This window comes from Lathyrus oleraceus, chromosome 4 (assembly GCF_024323335.1).
Source record: "Lathyrus oleraceus cultivar Zhongwan6 chromosome 4, CAAS_Psat_ZW6_1.0, whole genome shotgun sequence".
Classification (NCBI taxonomy): Eukaryota; Viridiplantae; Streptophyta; class Magnoliopsida; order Fabales; family Fabaceae; genus Lathyrus; species Lathyrus oleraceus.
Window position 1 is genome coordinate 126,290,752 of NC_066582.1, and position 18,427 is coordinate 126,309,178.

Genomic DNA, 18,427 nt, shown 5'->3' on the forward strand with positions numbered 1-18,427 from the left:
GGATTTATTGCCCATATATTCTTACTAATATTCAGCTGCACCCAACAGTTTTAACCGTCCAGACGAAATTATGAAATGTGTTAAAAATTCAATTCAGATAATTCTCTTAAATATATAAAGCTATTAAATATATAAAGCTATTAGGAATATATAAAGCTATTAGGAAATTATTAGTCATATTAAATAGGTATGCTTGATTTATCTGTCTAGCTTAATCTAACATTCTAACAAATAATGGCGTAAATTTTGCACAAATATGTAAAACTAAATGTTTGACATAAAATAGATGTTACATTGCAATTATCTTCTGTACATTGAGTTCAAATGGGTGAGTATAAACACACTATTTTTCTAAATAAGGGCAGATCCTTCACAAGACTAAGATAAAAAAGGTAAACGGCTATATGGCTTCTTTTTATAAACCTGCAGCCACATCTTAACACAACACATGTATGGGCAGCAGCTATTGGGCACCCATCTTGTGATGGTTATGAGTCGGCCGACCGCAGGAAGAGGCTATGAGTAATGTATCTATCGTAATCTCATCTGGTAAAAGTGGGTCATCTAATGTGATCTCCTCATGAAAAAGGAATGTCTCAGGGCTTCCTTAGCAGTAATTCTTTCCAACGGGTCGTATCTAAGTAAGCCTTGCAGTAGATGTATAAGGTCACCGGCTGAATGATCCACATGCTGCATTATAAGGTTCTGAAAATATTTGAGGAAAACGGTAAGGAATAAATTCAAAATATACCATATTAGTGTCTTCACACAAGTCAAAAAATAACAAACCTGTAATCTAGGAAGCTTAGTTACAGCTTTAATACTCTCCCGCGAGGTTGCACCTACTGGCCAGTCTAATTTACCTCTTCTGACATACTTCTCAGCATGTCGGCTAAACATGTACAATAAAATATAGTCATCATAATGTGTTAAGAAATCAGACAATTGAAAGTTTTCCTTTGAGTACACTTACTCTACTTTCTTCAACATATGCATTGGTAGTGGACCAAGAACCCTCTCCATCATGGCAAGGTGCTCTAAATTTTCATGAGTCTGGAATAAAGCTTCACCCTGCGCATTAGGAGCTCAAATGTCAGAACTACAAAAGATTGACATGTGTTTCAGAGAGGTTTTCAAAGAGCAGTGCATACCGTGCATAACTCAACCAGTATACACCCCACACTCCATATATCACACGGATGACTCCAGCCAAGACCTACAATACAATATCAAAAATAATTACTTGGCTGAGATGGCTGGTATCCTGTGATTTATCATTACGCAAATACAACAAGAAAGGCAAGCATCATTTCCACAGTATTTGATTTAATATATACCAAGGATAACTTCAGGTGCTCTATAATGACGAGTCGATACAATGTAACTTTGATCTACTCGCTCATATGTGGTGCTCCCAAAATCAATAACCTTGATAGCACTTGACTTGGGCACTTTTTTGAAATATGAGTTTGGCGATCTAGATGAAATCTGTTAAGAAAACAACAGATGTCATGGATTGATCAAACCACACTGGGTTGATTGGTTTAATTTTAGCTTTTCTAATATACACTTAAACTACGGGGTGGTCTAAAATTAAATGTGATTACATCATTAGTTATAAGTTCTGCATCACAGGTGACTGATCAGTTTGAAAACATCAAAGCGCAGAAGTCCAAACAACAGAGAATGGAAAACGTGCAGAACAGATGTGTACCTTATAGTCAGGAACTTTGACATAGTCTGATGAAACAAGCAGTATGTTTTCAGGCTTCAGATCAGTATGGATCATGCGTAAATCATGCATAACTGAAAATTTACAAAAGAAAAAAATTAGAGAATTACACAACAAAAAGTTCAATGATAATTACTTCACAGCAAATTTGACATACTAGGAATACATACAAATATAACGAATTACTACCATCAGTTAGTATAACACACATTATTTTACACATAACAAAGTGAATTATATGAAGGAATAAAGGGATACTAGTTTAAGTAAATACTACACACATGCTATACATTCCAATAGTTGTCTGCCAATCTCACGGACAAGATCAATGGGAAATGAGCGATAATTGTTTTTCCGAAGAAAATCGTATAAGCTTGGTCCAAGTTTCTCAAACACCTGTTAAACCATTTAAATTCACTGACATCTTAACCCCCAAATTATATACTGGGGAAATCAACCCATCACAAATCAATCAAATACTTACAATACATATATGATTACGATAGTCAAACCAGTTCCGTATTTGCACACAACTGCAAGGAATAAGACAATTTAACAAATGCAATGGAATCAAATATTTATGTAGGTGATGAAATAAAACCAAAACTTACCGATTGCCTCCTATATCATTTTTACCGAGCTGTTGCAACATCTCAATTTCTATCATGGCTGCTTCCCGATACTTCTTAATTCCACGGACAATTTTTATGGCAACCATTTCCTTTCTCTCTCTGTCCCAGCATTCCAATACCTGCCCAAAAGTTCCTTCACCCATTTTGCTGTGGATCTTATCTGTAACCATTAGAGAAAAGTGTAAAACATGCAACCCTAGCTAATTAAAAAAAAAAACAAATCTGAATTTAATTATATAATGCTCAATACAGAGGGACATTAAAAATTAAAATGGTCATTAATAATATATACATTCAAAACTATAAAAACTAAGACAGGAATGATGATGCACATGCATGAAAATGAAGAATTTTGTAAGCATATAGCTGCAGATCTTATCAGAAACACAATAAACTAGGACTTGACAAAGACATAAATGAAGGAAAATATTGCAATGATGGTAAAGTGTAATTACAGCGGGAAGTTAAATTTTCTCCAACAGCAAACATGTAATGGCCATCTTTGTCGTCATCTCGCAAAGGAGGTGAACCATTTCGTGCAACACCCTTAACAAGTAGGGAACTAGTGGTATGTTCTGAAGAAACCCCTGAAGGAGCATAGCTGGAAATATTCCCAACATCTTGTCCAAAAAACAATCCTACCTGAGCCTACACACAGCCATCCATTCATGCACCACTAACAGTTAAAAAACAAAATTTTCCCATCGAAAAACCCTACCAAGAGCCTCGCCATCATCTCAGATTGTTACAAGAAATTAAATATGCACATATAAAGGTATTAGTTAAAGCCACAATAAACAGAGTATTCAAAACATCTATGTCAGATTCACATCAGAATTAACCTCTTATTCATTCTTCAAATTCCAAAAACATGAGCTAAGTAAATTATCAACATTAAAATATTAGAAGGTATATTAATATTATAAACCGAAGATTGGAATACCTAAAAATTAAAAAATAGTCAATTTATTATAGAGTTGTTAAAGGATTAAACAGACAGAATCATGTGAATACAACACTTCTAGCAAATATAAAAATTTGAAGGAAAAAAGTTAACAAAATTTCAGCGATATTAAAGCCTTCAGATCCACTCTTGACAAATGAAGTGAAATCATACAGACTAATCAATTAACAACAACGACCGCAAACACAAGCAAATCAATGAAACCATTAATGATAAATATAAACAGATCTGTGATATACAGCCATACCCAGTTCAGGAAAATTAATCGTAAGAATAAAACATAACAGATCGATCAAACAAAACATAAAAATCCTCATGTAAATCCTTGATGATAAAATAAACCAATTTATCTGAATAAAACATACATAACATAGAAAAATTCTATCAGATCTACAATCAGAAAAATATAAAATCAACAAAACACAATCAGATCTGAAATTTTAGGAAAAGGGATCAAAATTACCTTAGGAACCTCAGGGACATCCCAGCCCAGCCTCGCTCTCTTTCTAGGGCGCCGATCCATGTGAGTATGAGGAAATTCGAAGACGCGTTCCATCTCCATGATTCAAAAGGTGCGAAGAGTTCAGAGAAAAGAATTGAAGAAAGAAAATCGATTTGGAGAAGATTCGTGACTTGGCTTCGTAAGAACCCTAATTTGACGTTGGCCTAATAATACCCAACCGCAAAGGCAATTGAAATGAAATCTAGCCGTCCACGTGTTGGCTCGGATGAACATCTATTTTAGTGGATCGTGCTGTCAACTATAGACTGTGGTTTGATATGGGCCACCCTTTTAACTATGGTTTAGTTAGGTTTGGTAGAGTTGTGAATTTTTTTATCTCGGGATCCGTGTACATGTATTTGTGGTGAGGTCTGATTAGGATAGATTTGAACGGATTTTTATATTAAAATTAATGTAGACCGTCGATATTATAATCAATTTTGATTTTTTTATTTTTAAATATTTAAGAGTAGATATTATGATGTAATAATAAATACTCTCTTCCTCTCAAAATAAAAATATTTTAGAGTTTCGTATAATTTTAAAAAATTGATGATTGATGAATAAATGTGACAATTTTATAAAAATAGTCTTTGATTATTATACATTATGATAGGGTTGTTTGTTTTGTTTTGTTTTTTATAATATAACATAATTTTGTGTAGAAAAAACTTATAAATATATCTTTTATAAAAATTTCAAATAAAAATGTGTTTGAATATTTATTTTTAAAATTTTATTTTAAATATTCTATAACTTTATTAAAAAAAATGGATATTAAAATCTTAAAAAAACACTTAATTTTGAAGTTGTTTTAAATAGTTTTTTTTAAATCATTTTTGAAATATAATTTTTTGGAAAAGTTGTGATTTCGACTATATTTTAGTCTCAATTGTGTATGTTTGTATTATAGGATGTCAAAATTAGTCTATCAATTAAAAAAGCGAATATAAAAAAACTTAATATTTTTAAAAACTATGCTATAAAATCCATTTTTAAAAATATAAATGAAAAAATCTATTTTTTTAAAGATAAAACAAACAAACCCTTAATGATTAGAAAGTAGTGAAGACAATAATAATTATGAATAAAATTGGTAAAATTTAATTAATGTTGCATTGAAAAAGTAGAACGATGCTTATTTTGGGACAAAATTATTTAGCTAAAGAGATTTTTATTTTGGGACACAGGGAGTAGTATGTATAAAATTTAATATACGAAGTTAAACCATTTGATTTTTAATCTAGCTCGACCATATTGACATTACATCGTTCTGAATTGACCGTATTAATTTCGGTCAATTATCAGAATAGTGTTTCATTTCTTTCTGAATCCAAAAATGATTATCCTTATGAATCCAAGAAATCTCAACCGTAAAGCACATCTAGCGATTCTTCGGAAAGGAGGTGAACAAATAACTCGCCAAATTGAGGTAATAAGTTTCAAATATAATTTAATTTCACTTTATATTGACTTCAGCAAAATGCAAGTCTTGCAAGTCCCCCACTCCACCGCATCGAAAGCCACAATCTACCATCGTTCTCGTTTAACTTCTCATTTTTTATTCCATAATGGAACAGTGGTGCCGGCTTTGGGAATTGATTGTTGATCCCTACGATTTCCACGAATTCACATTCATTCTCCAACTTCTGTAACTCGTAACTTCTTTTGATCATCGGAGCAAATATTTGCACTTAAATGTGATAATCTATCGTGTTTTGATTTGATCCAGCATTATCTCATATTTCCTTCCCTCAGATCTCCACATCCACAGTTCTTACTTTCATCGATGTTGATTGGATCTAAGGCTACTAGGTCTGTCACTGCGAGAGAAGTTATCACTTTTGCAATAGCATCTAAAAATCACACACCTTTGTCGCAAAACATCGTAGATCCTGAAATGGTCATTTTGTTGCATCTAGATTCAGTTTGAGCTTTGCAATTAGTCAAATTTGTTCAAGCAAATCTGATATAAACTTTTGTTCCCTTTCGATTATACGACCTGAAGACTTATATGGCCTTCAAACTCTCCAAATGAACCTCGGTATGCAAAGTGCTAACGAATTGTTGAACAACATGCTTAACATCTTTCGACAACAAAATTCACATGCCTTTGAAGTAAGGGTCCAACGCCTGGAAAAATCCTTCACCACGCTCCCTCCCGTGAAAATACAGTTGAAGAAGTTGCTTCAAGGAAGACTCGTGTTGCCATTTCAGAGCCAGTTGGGACAAAAAGAGATGAGGCTCCTTAATCGAATGACCGACATAAAAAAAGTATTGCACTCTTCCTTCCAACTCTGGTTAAGACCAGGGCAGTCATTTTCCTTCCCTAGCCCCGGTGGAGACCAGGGCAGTCATTTTCCTTCCCTAACTCAGGTGGAAACTCCTTAAGGAAAGGTGCAACCGAAACACATGTTGTCAGTAAGAATATTGAAGAGCAAGATCTCAATGCTTATGGAGAAACCACCCAAATCGAGCGATTATGATGGAAAAGGGGATCTAAACGAGCATATGCAGCTTGTGGATGACCAGGTAAGTTAATTTAGTTACTTCTAAGCTATTTTCTTACTCTTTGTAACACCTTGTATAATATACATCTGGAAATTACATTATACGTAATGTTAATAGGTACTGATACATCACAAGTGCCTAACGGCACCACTGTATATATACACGTCCAAAATAAAATACAATTATGGCACATGTTATACAAGGGTGCCTAATCAAAACTAAGATATATTTACCATATCCATATTGCACATAATCTACAACAGAAGATCACGACAACTAAAGTCGTTGAAACATCATCAACAAACTTCCTTTTGCCTTTAACCTGCGAATGACCACCTAAAAAACAATAATAATAATTGGGCGAGATAATAATCTTAGTGGGTTCCTTATCTTATGGGTCCACTCGGCTCTACAAGTTTATATATCCAATTCGCTAACTCAAGCTCCCCAACTTGGAACACTTGTGTACACTTGCACAATAGAGAGAGACTTAAGTATCTACGGGATATTCGCATTGCATGGAAACAAGTAACTTGAGTTCACACAACTCAATAAACCACTATTTGGAAGCCCAAACATCGCTCCCTGACCGGACATATGTCTAGGGCAAGGCTCGGTTAACTCATGTTCATATGATTCAACTTTCTTGTGGATTCAGGTTCTCTATGAGACTCGAACCCACTTAGAGTATCTTTTGCCATATGGGACTCAAACCCAATTAGGTGCTTGTATCTCCTTTATGGGACTCAAACCCGTTTGTAGAACTCTAATCAATCACCATTTGTGTTAGTTATATTGTCAATTTAATGTCAAAAGCAAGTGAATTGTTGTGAGTTTAGGCTTATTTTAGTATATTTTGATCATGTCTTGATCTGCTGAGGTTTTATTGTTCTGAGCTATTTTTATGCACTTGAGATAATGTTTCATGTGTTTACAAGTTTGAAGAATCAATAGGAAATTGAGCAGGAAAGAATCCAGACAAAAATGCATGAGTAGGAGAAAAAGAGAATAAATTAAGTATCTCCTGCCCATACGTGTATGAGGGGTCTCATACACCCATGGCCACTCAGTGCCACCATCTAGCATATGCGTACCATCGGGGAAAGGGCAAAAATCATTCCTCTCTTGTACGCGTATGGGAAGGTTCATACGCGTATGAGACCAACCAGCCAAGGCCCCCCTATGCAGGCCAGAGCCTTATGTGTGTGGTTCTAGGTAGGTCATACGTCTTACCCCTGGGTCATACGCGTATGAGTCAGTGAAAAAATATGTCATATGCATATAGGAGAAGGCCATACGCGTATGATACAACCCATATCTGAAAAAACCCAAATCTCACTTATTTAGCCGAAAAACGCAAATTTCCAAGGGTTGGACGATTTTTCAGTGCAAAGAACGTGTTTTAAAGGCTGGAGAACTCAAGAACTTATGGTGGATCAAGGATTTCATGAACCCTAAGTGATTGAAGACCTATTTTCTTCCATTAATTTGTAATGTCTACACTTTCTAAGCATCAGACTCATTTTAAATTCTGCTTGTATTTACTCGGGAAAATCGTTGCACAACGAAGCATTAGCAGAACCAAAAATAATATCATCAACATAAATTTTCACAACTAGAATATTATTCTTAAAGGTTTTTCAAAAGAGAGTTGTGTCCACTTTCCCTCTAGTAAAATTATTTTCCAAAAGAAAGTTACTTAGTCTATCATACCAAACTCTGGGAACTTGTTTCAGACCATATAACGACTTTTTCAGTTTAAAAGCAAAGTCAGGATATTAAGAGCTTCCAAAACCAGGAGGTTAGTGCACATATACTTCTTCAGAAATATATCCATTTAAGAATGCAATCTTAACATTCATTTGATAAAGGATGATGTTATAATTGACTACAAACGAAATTAAAAGACGAATAGACTCTAACCTGGAAACTGGAGCAAAGGTTTATGTATAATCTATACCTTTTTATTGACTATAACCTTGTGTTATTAGTCGAGCCTTATTTCTAACAACCTATACCTTCTCATTGAGCTTGTTTCTGAAGACCCATCTGGTTCCAATGACATGGAAGCCTTTTGGTTTCTAAATAAGATCCTAAACATCGTTTCTGATGAATTGATTCAATTCCTCTTGCATTGCCAAAATTCATTCATTATCCAGAATAGCTTCATCAATAGATATGGGTTCTATCAGAGATATCAAACCTAGAAGAGTCTTTTCAAAAGGTTTGAATGAAGATCTAGTTCTGACAGGAGCATTTTTATCTCTGAGAATCAACTCTTCAGAATGAGGGGTTCTTAATTTACTCTTCTTCTGATGAGTTGGACCAATGACAGCTTCTGGTTGAGTCATATATGACTCGTTTGCTTCAGATTCTTTAGCTTTTCCTTTTGAGTCTTTTTCTCCATAATCAGTATCCTTGGATTCTAAAAGATTGGTCTTCGAGTCAACAAATTTATCAACTAGCTTTGACTTTTCAGGGTCAAACTTATCATTGAATCTAACATGAATTGATTCTTCAATAAATCGTGTTTTAGTGTTAAAGATTTTATAGCCTCCAAAGCGTTCAAAATATCCTAACAATAAACACTTTTGTGTTTTAGAATCAAACTTATCAAGATTTTCTTTAGTGTTCAACATAAAGCATTCACATCCAAAAGGGTGAAAGTAAGAAATGTTGGGATTTTTGTTATTCCACAATTCATAGGGAGTCTTACCCATAATAGGTCTGATAGAAATTATGTTATAAATATAACATGTCTTCTTCTGCACATAAATGCTTAGCCATGTCAGTTTCTAGAATCATGGTGCGAGCCATTTCTTGTAAAGTCTTATTCTTCCTTTCTACAATCCCATTTTGTTGTGGAGTTTTAGGACAAGAGAAATCATGGAAAATGCCTTTTGAATCAAAAATGTTTTCAAAAAGTTTATTTTCAAAATCGCCACCATAATCACTTTTGACTCTGATTATTTTGCAATTCATTTATGTTTGCATTAGTGAGTAGAAAGTAGAGAACACATAATGTGACTCATCCTTGTGTTTCAAGAACTTTACCTATGTCCAACGACTATAGTCATCAACGATGACTAATCCATACTTCTTTCCATTGATAAAGGCAGTTTTCACTGGCCCAAACAAATCAATATGCAGAAGTTTTAACGGTCTAAAGGTAGAAACAACAGTTTTCAATTTGAAAGATGTTTTAGAAAACTTGCCTTTTTGACATGCTTCACAAAGAGCATCTGAAGCGAACTTCAGGTTGGGTAAGCCTCTGACTAATCTAAGCTTATTTAGCTAAGAAATCCTTATCATGCTAACATGGACCAAACGTCTATGCCATACCCATTTCTCCTCATTAACTAACATTATACATTTTATATTTTGATCCTCAAGATCAAAAAGTCTACTTTTATAAATGTTATTCTTTCTCTTTTCGTTAAAAAGGATTGTACCATCTTTCTGACTAAGAACCTAACATGACTTTTGATTAAAAATGATATCATAACTATTGTCACTAAGTTGACTAATAGACAATAGGTTATGCATAAGATCATCAACTAAAAGAACATTAGTAATAGAAGGAAGTTTACCGTTACCAATAGTTCTAGAGCCAATGATCTTTCTTTTCTGGTTTCCTCCAAAACCAACGAAGCCTTCAAGCTTAAGTTCTAAATCTTGGAACATAAACCTTTTACATGTCATACGTCACGAGCATCCATTGTCCAAGTACCATGTCTGGTGTTTCAACTGAGTTATTAAGGATGTTTGCAACATAAATTATTTTATCCTTAGGTGCCCACTTTATGGGTCCTCTCTTGTTAATTTTCTTAGAGTTTCTTGCAACTCTAGGTCTTTTAGCAGAAGAATAATCATGGGGAATTTGTGCATGATACTTAGGTTTCAGAACTGAGTTCTTACCCTTCGTATGTTTCTGTGTCTGTGAAGAAATACCAATCTGAATGCCAGCATGGACGAAATGCACCTAGAGAGGTTTTGGTTCTACCTTCTGACTTTCATCTGGTTTTATAGTTTCTGTACAACTTAAACCTTTCTTGTCATTTATGCTAACTTCATATATCAGAGAAGTCATTTTGCTTATATCTATGCTTTTAGCTAGAAAGTATTGGAATGCTCTGTCATATCTAATGATGTAATCAGTACCAAAAGCTTCTAAGATTATTTCCTCCTCTAGTTTTGAAATTTTTCTTTTCAAAGTAGAGCTTTTACTTTCTAACGAAAATACTTTTTCATTTAGAGATGAAATATCTCTCTTAAGCTCATTGCGAGTTTCAGAACCAACTACTTGGACTTGTTTAAGGTCCTTGTATTTACTCTGAAGACTCTGGTACTTTTCCAGCATTTAAGAGACATGATTCAAGATCAGAACGAGATAGGTTAGAAAATACCTCTTCAGAATCGAAGTCGGATTCTGATTATGATAATACCTTCTCTTCTGGTTATTCAAAACCTTCGGGATCATTTGTAGTCGCCATCAATGCAACATTGGCTTTTTCTTCGTCGAAATCTTCTTCTTCAGATTCTGAGTCATCCCATGTAGCCATCAACCCCTTCTTGCCTTTGGAAAAAATCTTCTTAGGCCTTATGTCCTTTTAGCTGGATCCTTGTACTCAAAGCAAATAACTTTTTTTCTAGAACATTGCTTCTTCTGTCCAGACAAAGAATTAAAACGACCAGCAGTCCTTTTGGCTCCTCTGAACTTTCCTTGACCATTTTGCCTATATTTCCAGAGTCTGTTGACTCCCTTTGAGATTAGAGATAACTCATAATCATCTTATGAGTCTTCATCAGATCCTTCTGATTCTTCCTTAGCTTGATAAGCTTTTATCTTCTCAGGGTTAGACTTTAAGGCAACAAATTTACCTCATTTCTGATGTTCATCTTCCTCTAGCTCAATTTTGTGGCTTCTTAAAGAACTAATAATTTCTTCAAGACTGATATTGTTGAGATCCTTTTCCAATTTCAAAGCAGTTACCATAGGTCTCCATTTTTTAGGAGGACTTATGATAATCTTCTTGCAACAAGCATTTGAAACCTTGAGAACATAGTCTCAATTATTTCATCATCTTCCTTTTTGAATGCCTCGTACTTTTGGATTAAGGTCAAGGCCTTTGTCTCCTTTACTTGAGCATTCCCCTCATCAGTCATCCTCAGAGAGTCAAAAATGGATTTGGCAAAATCTATGTTTGTTATCTTTTCATACTCAGTATAAGAGATAACATTTAGCAATATAATTCTGGCCTTATGATGATTTTTGAAATCTTTCTTCTTTTGATCAGTCATAACATTTCTTGCTATAATATTTCCTTCATCATTAACTGGGTGAACGTAGCGATCGACTACAAGATCCTAAAGATCAACATCATAACCAAGAAAGAAGATTTCCATTATATCTTTCTAATAACCAAATTTCTCACCATCAAAGATTGGTGGTTTTGCACTATAGTGATCTCTTTCATTATTGCTAACAACGTTAGCAGCATTAGCAACTACCATTGTTTCTCACACAGGCTGGATCGGTACTGAACACGGTGAAGTGTTAATAAATCTTTTATCATAATCAGAACCGGAGCTTTGTTGCCAATTGAAGGTGTAAAAAACACAAGAAAGGGGGGTTTGAATTGGTTTTTACAAGAAAAAGCTTTTTCCAACATAAAAACACCTCTAATAAGTTAATAACAAAGAGATAAAAACACAACAATTTTTATCCTAGTTCGCTTGAAACTCAAAGCTACTACAGTCTACCCGCCAAGGTGATTTTGCCTTATACATAAGGACTTAATCCACTATAATCAATAGATTACAGTAATCACAAAGAATACCCTTATTTGTGTTCTCAAGGATCTAACTATACCCTAGTCTCCTTAAAGACTCACAAAGAATAACCTTCTTTGTCTTCTCAAGGACAACCTCCTTAAAGAATCAAACAAACAGTTTGAATAATATTTTGTATGTTACAAGTCGCTTCTATACAAGCGGATTTCACACAAATGATAAACAAACATTTAAATAAAAATTGTGTACAAAAGAATGATAGTTTTTCACAAAGAAACATACTTGTCAAAATGTTGTAACACCGGTGTATTTCTTCAAGTCTCCAAGTCTCACTTATATAGCATAATAATAATACCATTGGAGGGAAAAATAAGGAAAGCTTATAGAGCATATGTCCACTGTTGGATGGTGAAAGGAGTGATATTGTGTAATGTTCTTCGCCCACAAAATAGTGACAGGTGTAACGTATAGTACTGTCCTTTGCCCACAAAATTTGGTAGTGGAAAAGATATTTGATTTGTACTATGTACTATTTGATCACGTTCCTATTTGATCTTATCTTCAAGTTCATTGACTTCTGATGAAAGTTGATGAAGCATGAAATGAAGAAACATAAAGTTGGTTTCATAAACACCCGAATCTTTGGTCAGAACCTTGACAACATCAATAGCTTAGCTTGAGATCTTCAATATCTTCATAATCTTCAGAGTCTTCATAATCTACAATCAAAACCTTGATAACCTCAATCGTCTGGCTTAAGATCTTTAGAATCTTCAACTACGTAACACAACTTCAGAAGCTTGTCATTCTTCAGAAGCTTGATGGTCAGAGTCACGTCCAGAAGCATGGACCGAGAGAACATTGCATCAGCAATATAGCGTCTCCTTAGAAGCTTCTCATGAGTGAATCAGTACAGAAGCAAAAAGATCATTACAACAACACACATCTTTCAGAACTTCTTATAATTGGTGCAAACGCGGATTTGAAAATCATTGTTCAAAAACTGATGACGTTGCACGTCATATACTTAGAATTAAAACTGGTTGTTAAAGCTACATAATAACAAACCATTAGGGTACATGTAAGACCCGTATTTTGACCCTAAGATCCTTCATATTATCTCATCATTTGCATTGGTTTTAGGATCACACCTTAGTATCCTTCTTATCCCTCATTCATTGGGTTTGTGTTGGGAGAGATCACCAAGCACTATTTGATTGTATCATACTTTTTTTTCATTGTTTACTAACCAAAATACCAAAAATATGTCAATGTATAGCTTTATTTCTTTTGTAGGTAGTGTGTGCTTCCATCTATGCCCTATCAAGCTCACATATAGGGCTTGAGACCCTCAGTGCAAGAGATCAATCAAGGAGTGGTTCATAATGGTTCTAAACATCATATATGGATCCCCATGATCTTCATTTATCATTTTGACCAAGAATTCGTCAAGAGTTTGAAGCTTGTTTGCCTTGAAACCCTAATTCATCTAGGTATCTTGTGTGTCTTCCTCAACAAGTTTCTTCAACAAATTGGTCAAATATATCAAGGTATACTTCATTATACATAATTTTATACATATATGATCCTCCATGAGTCCCAAAGATCAAGAGAGCTTCAAGTTTGCAAGTTGGTTCAAGATGGTTGACCAGAGAAAGTCAACTGGTCAAAATTAGGGTTCCCTAGACCCTATCTCCTACAATTTTTGTCATATGAAAATCATTCCAAGAGCAAAGTTACTCTTTATGACATTCCAAAAAAATCATGATGACATCAAGAGCCATTTTTGCTTGGAAAGTCATTTTTTATGGTGAAAGATTATAGGTTATTTTGTATGGGCCCTAGTTAGGAGGTCAACTTCCAAGGACCATAACTTGCTAAATTTTTATGAGATGAAGGCCATCTAAGTTTCGTGATCAATTTCAAGATGTCTTATCCAACTTTGATTCTTTGAGAAACTTCAAATTCAACTTGAAAGGTCATGTGCCAAGAGGAAACATTATAGGTCATTTTGGGCCATCATCACTGAACAAGCAATTTTCCTCAACTTATAAAATGCATAACTCCCTCATGCCAAATCTAAATGATGTCAAATGTGTGACCAAGCTGAATAGGGGTGAAAGAGCTATAACTTTTAAGAAGGAACTTTTCCCATTTGAAGCTCATAGCAAAAGTTATTCAAGGTGGAAGAAGTGGTCATTTGACTTGGTACTTAGAAACTTTTCAAATATATTTGATTTCTCAAACTTCCACCTCAAAAGTCATCATGATCCAAGCTCCAAATGGAAACGTGTTCAAAATAAAAGTTGTTTCCTTTAATGTCACCTTTCCAAAAAGTCCAAGATCACCTCGTTTGGACCAAGATTGAGGGACTTGCGCACGGTTCCTTTCATAGATTTGTTTTGGTAATATTTGAATTCAATTGTCCATTTCCTTTTGCATGCTTACGTGTTAATGTTGCAAGATCCATTATGCACGAATTGGAATGTGATCACATCATGAATTAGGCCTAAATCATTTCCTATGCATCCATGCACCAAAGTTGCTAAAATTGGCAAAATTCCAAAGTGTGTGAAAAACAACTTGATACACTATAAATACATGGCCATTATGATCAGAAAAGGGATCCCTGATTGCCTAAGCTTTGAATCATTGCCTCCCTAGCCTTCATTAAAGGATAAACTTGAAGATTTCACTTGAAACTGAGTTTCAATTCTCCTTCTGTTTTGAGATTGAAACTCCAAGAATTCAAGCCTCTCTTTGATCCATTTCACTTTCTGCAAGCTTATATAGTCGAGCCAAGGCCAATTGGAAGCAAGATCAATCAAGATTTAAGCTACCCGAAGGTGGTTTTTCAGAAACTTTGAGCCTTCGATTCTCTCTTAATTCTTCACCATTCTCTTTGATTTTTGGTTGGCTAAAGTCATACCAATGTAGGTAACAAGTTTGAGTTGCTTTGAGATCAAATTGAAGTAACTCAGATCATGAACCTCAAATTTCAAATCCATGTATCTTTCAATATACTTGGAATTTGAAGAAATGGATGTCAGATTCGTGCTACTGAGCATTTTTCCTTTAAAATCATGTCCATACTTTTTATTTTGGTGAAGGTTAGTGGTGGACCAGTCGGGTGAGGTCCATCGGAGAAGAAGACCAGAGCTAGGGCTCTGGTGGTGGGTTGACACCTTCCCAACCTTCTGATTTGTTTCAAACATTTTAATTACAGTCTTTGGTTCAGATTACCATGTGTGTGGCGCGTTGCCTGTAGCGCATCATGGATAGCACACGCTTGGCCATCAGATCTGCCACCTCAATTAATGAGGGAGATCTGAGGCCCTTTTTTTTTGTATTTTCTGATTTCCTATTTAATCCTTTTATTTTGTTTAATTTATAGAAATTTTATTTTTAATCCAAAAAATGTAGGACTTCACCAAAAATCTTTAAATATTGTTCTATTCCATATTTTGAATTAAAATTATTTTTTGGATTAATTTTGGTATTTTTCATGAATTAAATGTTTTTGTACATATTTATAATTATTTTAAAATACTTCTGACTTTCTAAAAATTATGAATTTTTTTGTCTAAGGTCCTTTGACCTTGTTTGACTTAGGATAAATCCATTGGCCATTTATTTGGTGTTTTGAAGGGATCTGAGGTTTTGTCCAAATAAAAATGCATTTTAATTCATTTTTAATGTGTTTTTAATTGATTAAATGTTTTAAAATATTGTTGAGCCATTTTTATGGTCTTGTGATGTTTGACTTTCTGTTTGGGCCTTGATCATGGTTAATTTGACATTTGTTTGATTAAAACCATTAGATTTAGGGGATTGATGAAATGTACATTTCATGTCCCAAATTGAATGGATGGTATTGATCAGATGAAATTCCTCTCATGATCAATTTGTGTTTTTATCTCCCCCTCCCTCTTCATCTTCATCTCCATTCTTCCTCATTCCCTCATTTGACCAATGAAATCTCTAATGTTTAAAAGCTAATTGATTCATCAGTGACCTTGTGTCAGATGAATTAATACAAGTATGACTGAGATAGGTCCCTGTAAGACCCCAATTTTGACCCTAAGATCCCTCATGCTATTCTCATCATATGCATTATCATTGGGTTCACACCTTGTCATCCTCCTTACCCCTCATTCTTTGGGTTTGCATTGAGAGAGATCATCAAACACCATTTGATTGTATCATACTTCATTTTTCTTCGTTTACTAACCAAAATACCAAAAATATGTCATTTGTATAGATTAACTCTTTTGTAGGTAGTGTGCATGCTCACCTATGCTCTATCAAGCTCACATCTAGGGTTTGAGACCCTTAATGCAAGGAGCTCAATCAATAAATGGTTTACTATGACCCTAAGTATCATATATGAATCCCCATGATCTTCACATTTTATTTTGATCAAGAAATCATCGAGAGTTTGGAGTTGGTTTGCCTTGGAAACCCTAATAAATCTGGGTATCTTATGTAACTTCTTCAACAAGTTTCTTCACCAACTGATCAAAATTTTCAAGGGATACTTCACATTACATCATCTTATGCATATATGATCCTCCATGAGTCCCCAAAGACAAGAGAATATCAAGATAGCAATTTGGCTCATGGTGGTTGGCTAGAGGAATTCAATTGGTCAAAACTGGGGTTCCCTAGACCCTATCTCCTACAATTTTTATCAAATAATTTTTTTCCAATATCAAAGTTACTCTAGATGACATTCCAAACAACTTTCATGTTTAGGTCAAGATCTATTTTTGCTTGTAAAATCATTTTTTATGGTGAAAGATTATAGGTCATTTTGTCTAAACCCTAATTTGAAGGTCAACTTCCCAAGACCATAACTTACTCAATGTTTATGATATGAAATCCATTCAAGTTGCATAATCAAATAAAAGATGTCTAATTCAAATTTTATGTTTTGAGGAAGTGAAAATTCAACTTTTAAATGCATGTGATATGAGGAAACATTATAGGTCATTTTGGGCCAATAACATTGAACAAGTGATTTTCCTCAAATTCTAAAATGCATAACTTCTTCATGCTAAATCCAAATGAGGTAAAATTTGTGACCAATTTTAAGTAATTTGATAGAGCTACAACTTTTATGAAGGAACGTTTCTCATTTGAAGCCCATAGAAAAAGTTACCCAAGGTGGAAGAAGTGAACATATGGCTTGGTACTTAGATTTTTCTTTGATATGTTTGATTTTCCAAACTTCCACATAAAAATTCATCATGATCCAAGCTTCAAATGAAAAAGTGTTCAACATGAAAATTGTTCCTCGTGATCTAACCTTTCCAAAAAGTCCAAATTCAATCCATTGGACAAAGAATGACTGACTTGCGTATGACTTAAAGTTGACGGACCATTTGGGAGATTTGAAGTTCCACTTTCGACACACGAATGCATGGCCTTTCCACATGACTTCAGCATTGGTTACACTCATTTTTGGACCTGAATACATCATTACATGGGCCTATTACACGCTTGTGCATCCATGCAAAGGAAAATTGCTATTTTTGGAATTTTGAAATAGGTGTGCAATTATCAATGACCTTGGCTATAAATAGAAGCCCTCTCACTCAGAATTGAGGACCCTGGCGCGCAAGCTTTGATACTACAACCCTAAACCTCCACATTCAAAGGATAAGCTTGGTGATTTTCATTAAAAATCGAGTTTGAAATCTCCCACTATTTTGAGATTCAAACTCCAAGAGTCATTCTTCTTCCTTGATCCATTTCCACTCCATCAAGCGTCCAAAGCAAGGCCAAGCACAATTGAGAGCAAGATCGTGTCCATCTGAACCTGCAGTGAAGGTGAATTTCTGAATTTTTCATCTCTTAGATTCTCACTCAATTGTCCATTATTCTTGTCGATTTTTGGTTGTCTAAAGTCCTACTAATATAGGCAACAAGATTGAGTTGCTTAGAGGTCAAATCGAAGCAACTCAGATCATGATCCTCAAAATTCAACTCCCTATATCTTTCTATATACTTGGAGTTAGGTGAAATTGAGGCTAGGTTCGAGCTCCTGAGCATTTTTACTTTAAATTCATGTCCTCCTTTTTTATTTTGGTGATGGTTGAAGGTGGACCAGTTTGGTGAGGTCCACCAGAGAAGAAGACCGGAGCTCTGGCCTTGGCGATGTGTTGGCACGTCTCCATACCACATGATCCTTATATTTTATTTTAATCTTGAGCGTCCAAGTTGATTACCACGGGTGTGGAATATTGACTAAGGTTCATCATGGATAGCGCGCTTTGATCCACTTGATCTGC

At 34.7% G+C, this 18,427-nt stretch overlaps 1 protein-coding gene across 3 annotated transcripts; it reads right to left on the minus strand.

Moving 5' to 3' along the window:
- Positions 1–259: 259 nt before the first annotated feature.
- LOC127073990 (serine/threonine-protein kinase AFC2) lies at positions 260–4,041 on the minus strand. Of its 3 annotated transcripts, XM_051015243.1 has the most exons (11): positions 3,792–4,041; positions 2,820–3,012; positions 2,344–2,524; positions 2,217–2,265; positions 2,014–2,128; positions 1,715–1,806; positions 1,338–1,488; positions 1,152–1,216; positions 974–1,071; positions 790–892; positions 260–705 (listed from the first exon to the last, which is right to left on the minus strand). In XM_051015243.1, the coding sequence occupies exons 1-11, from the start codon at positions 3,888–3,890 to the stop codon at positions 565–567; spliced, it is 1,287 nt and encodes a 428-aa protein (XP_050871200.1). In that variant the 5' UTR covers positions 3,891–4,041; the 3' UTR covers positions 260–564. The 3 variants fall into 3 exon arrangements, with proteins under 3 accessions (XP_050871200.1, XP_050871201.1, XP_050871202.1); XM_051015244.1 differs by lacking the exon at positions 2,820–3,012 and having other exon boundaries at positions 3,792–3,997; XM_051015245.1 differs by lacking the exons at positions 2,014–2,128; positions 2,217–2,265; positions 2,820–3,012; positions 3,792–4,041 and having other exon boundaries at positions 2,344–2,528.
- Positions 4,042–18,427: the final 14,386 nt, after the last annotated feature.

Bases quoted from the DNA above. Each gene is read 5' to 3' on its own strand.
- LOC127073990 (XM_051015243.1), bottom strand. From the start codon at position 3,890: ATGGAGATGGAACGCGTCTTCGAATTTCCTCATACTCACATGGATCGG. The intron at 1,489-1,714 runs GTACACATCTGT...TTTTCTTAACAG, and splicing joins TCAAAGTTCCTGACTATAAG to ATTTCATCTAGATCGCCAAA. The intron at 1,217-1,337 runs GTATATATTAAA...ATTGTATTGTAG, and splicing joins AGCACCTGAAGTTATCCTTG to GTCTTGGCTGGAGTCATCCG.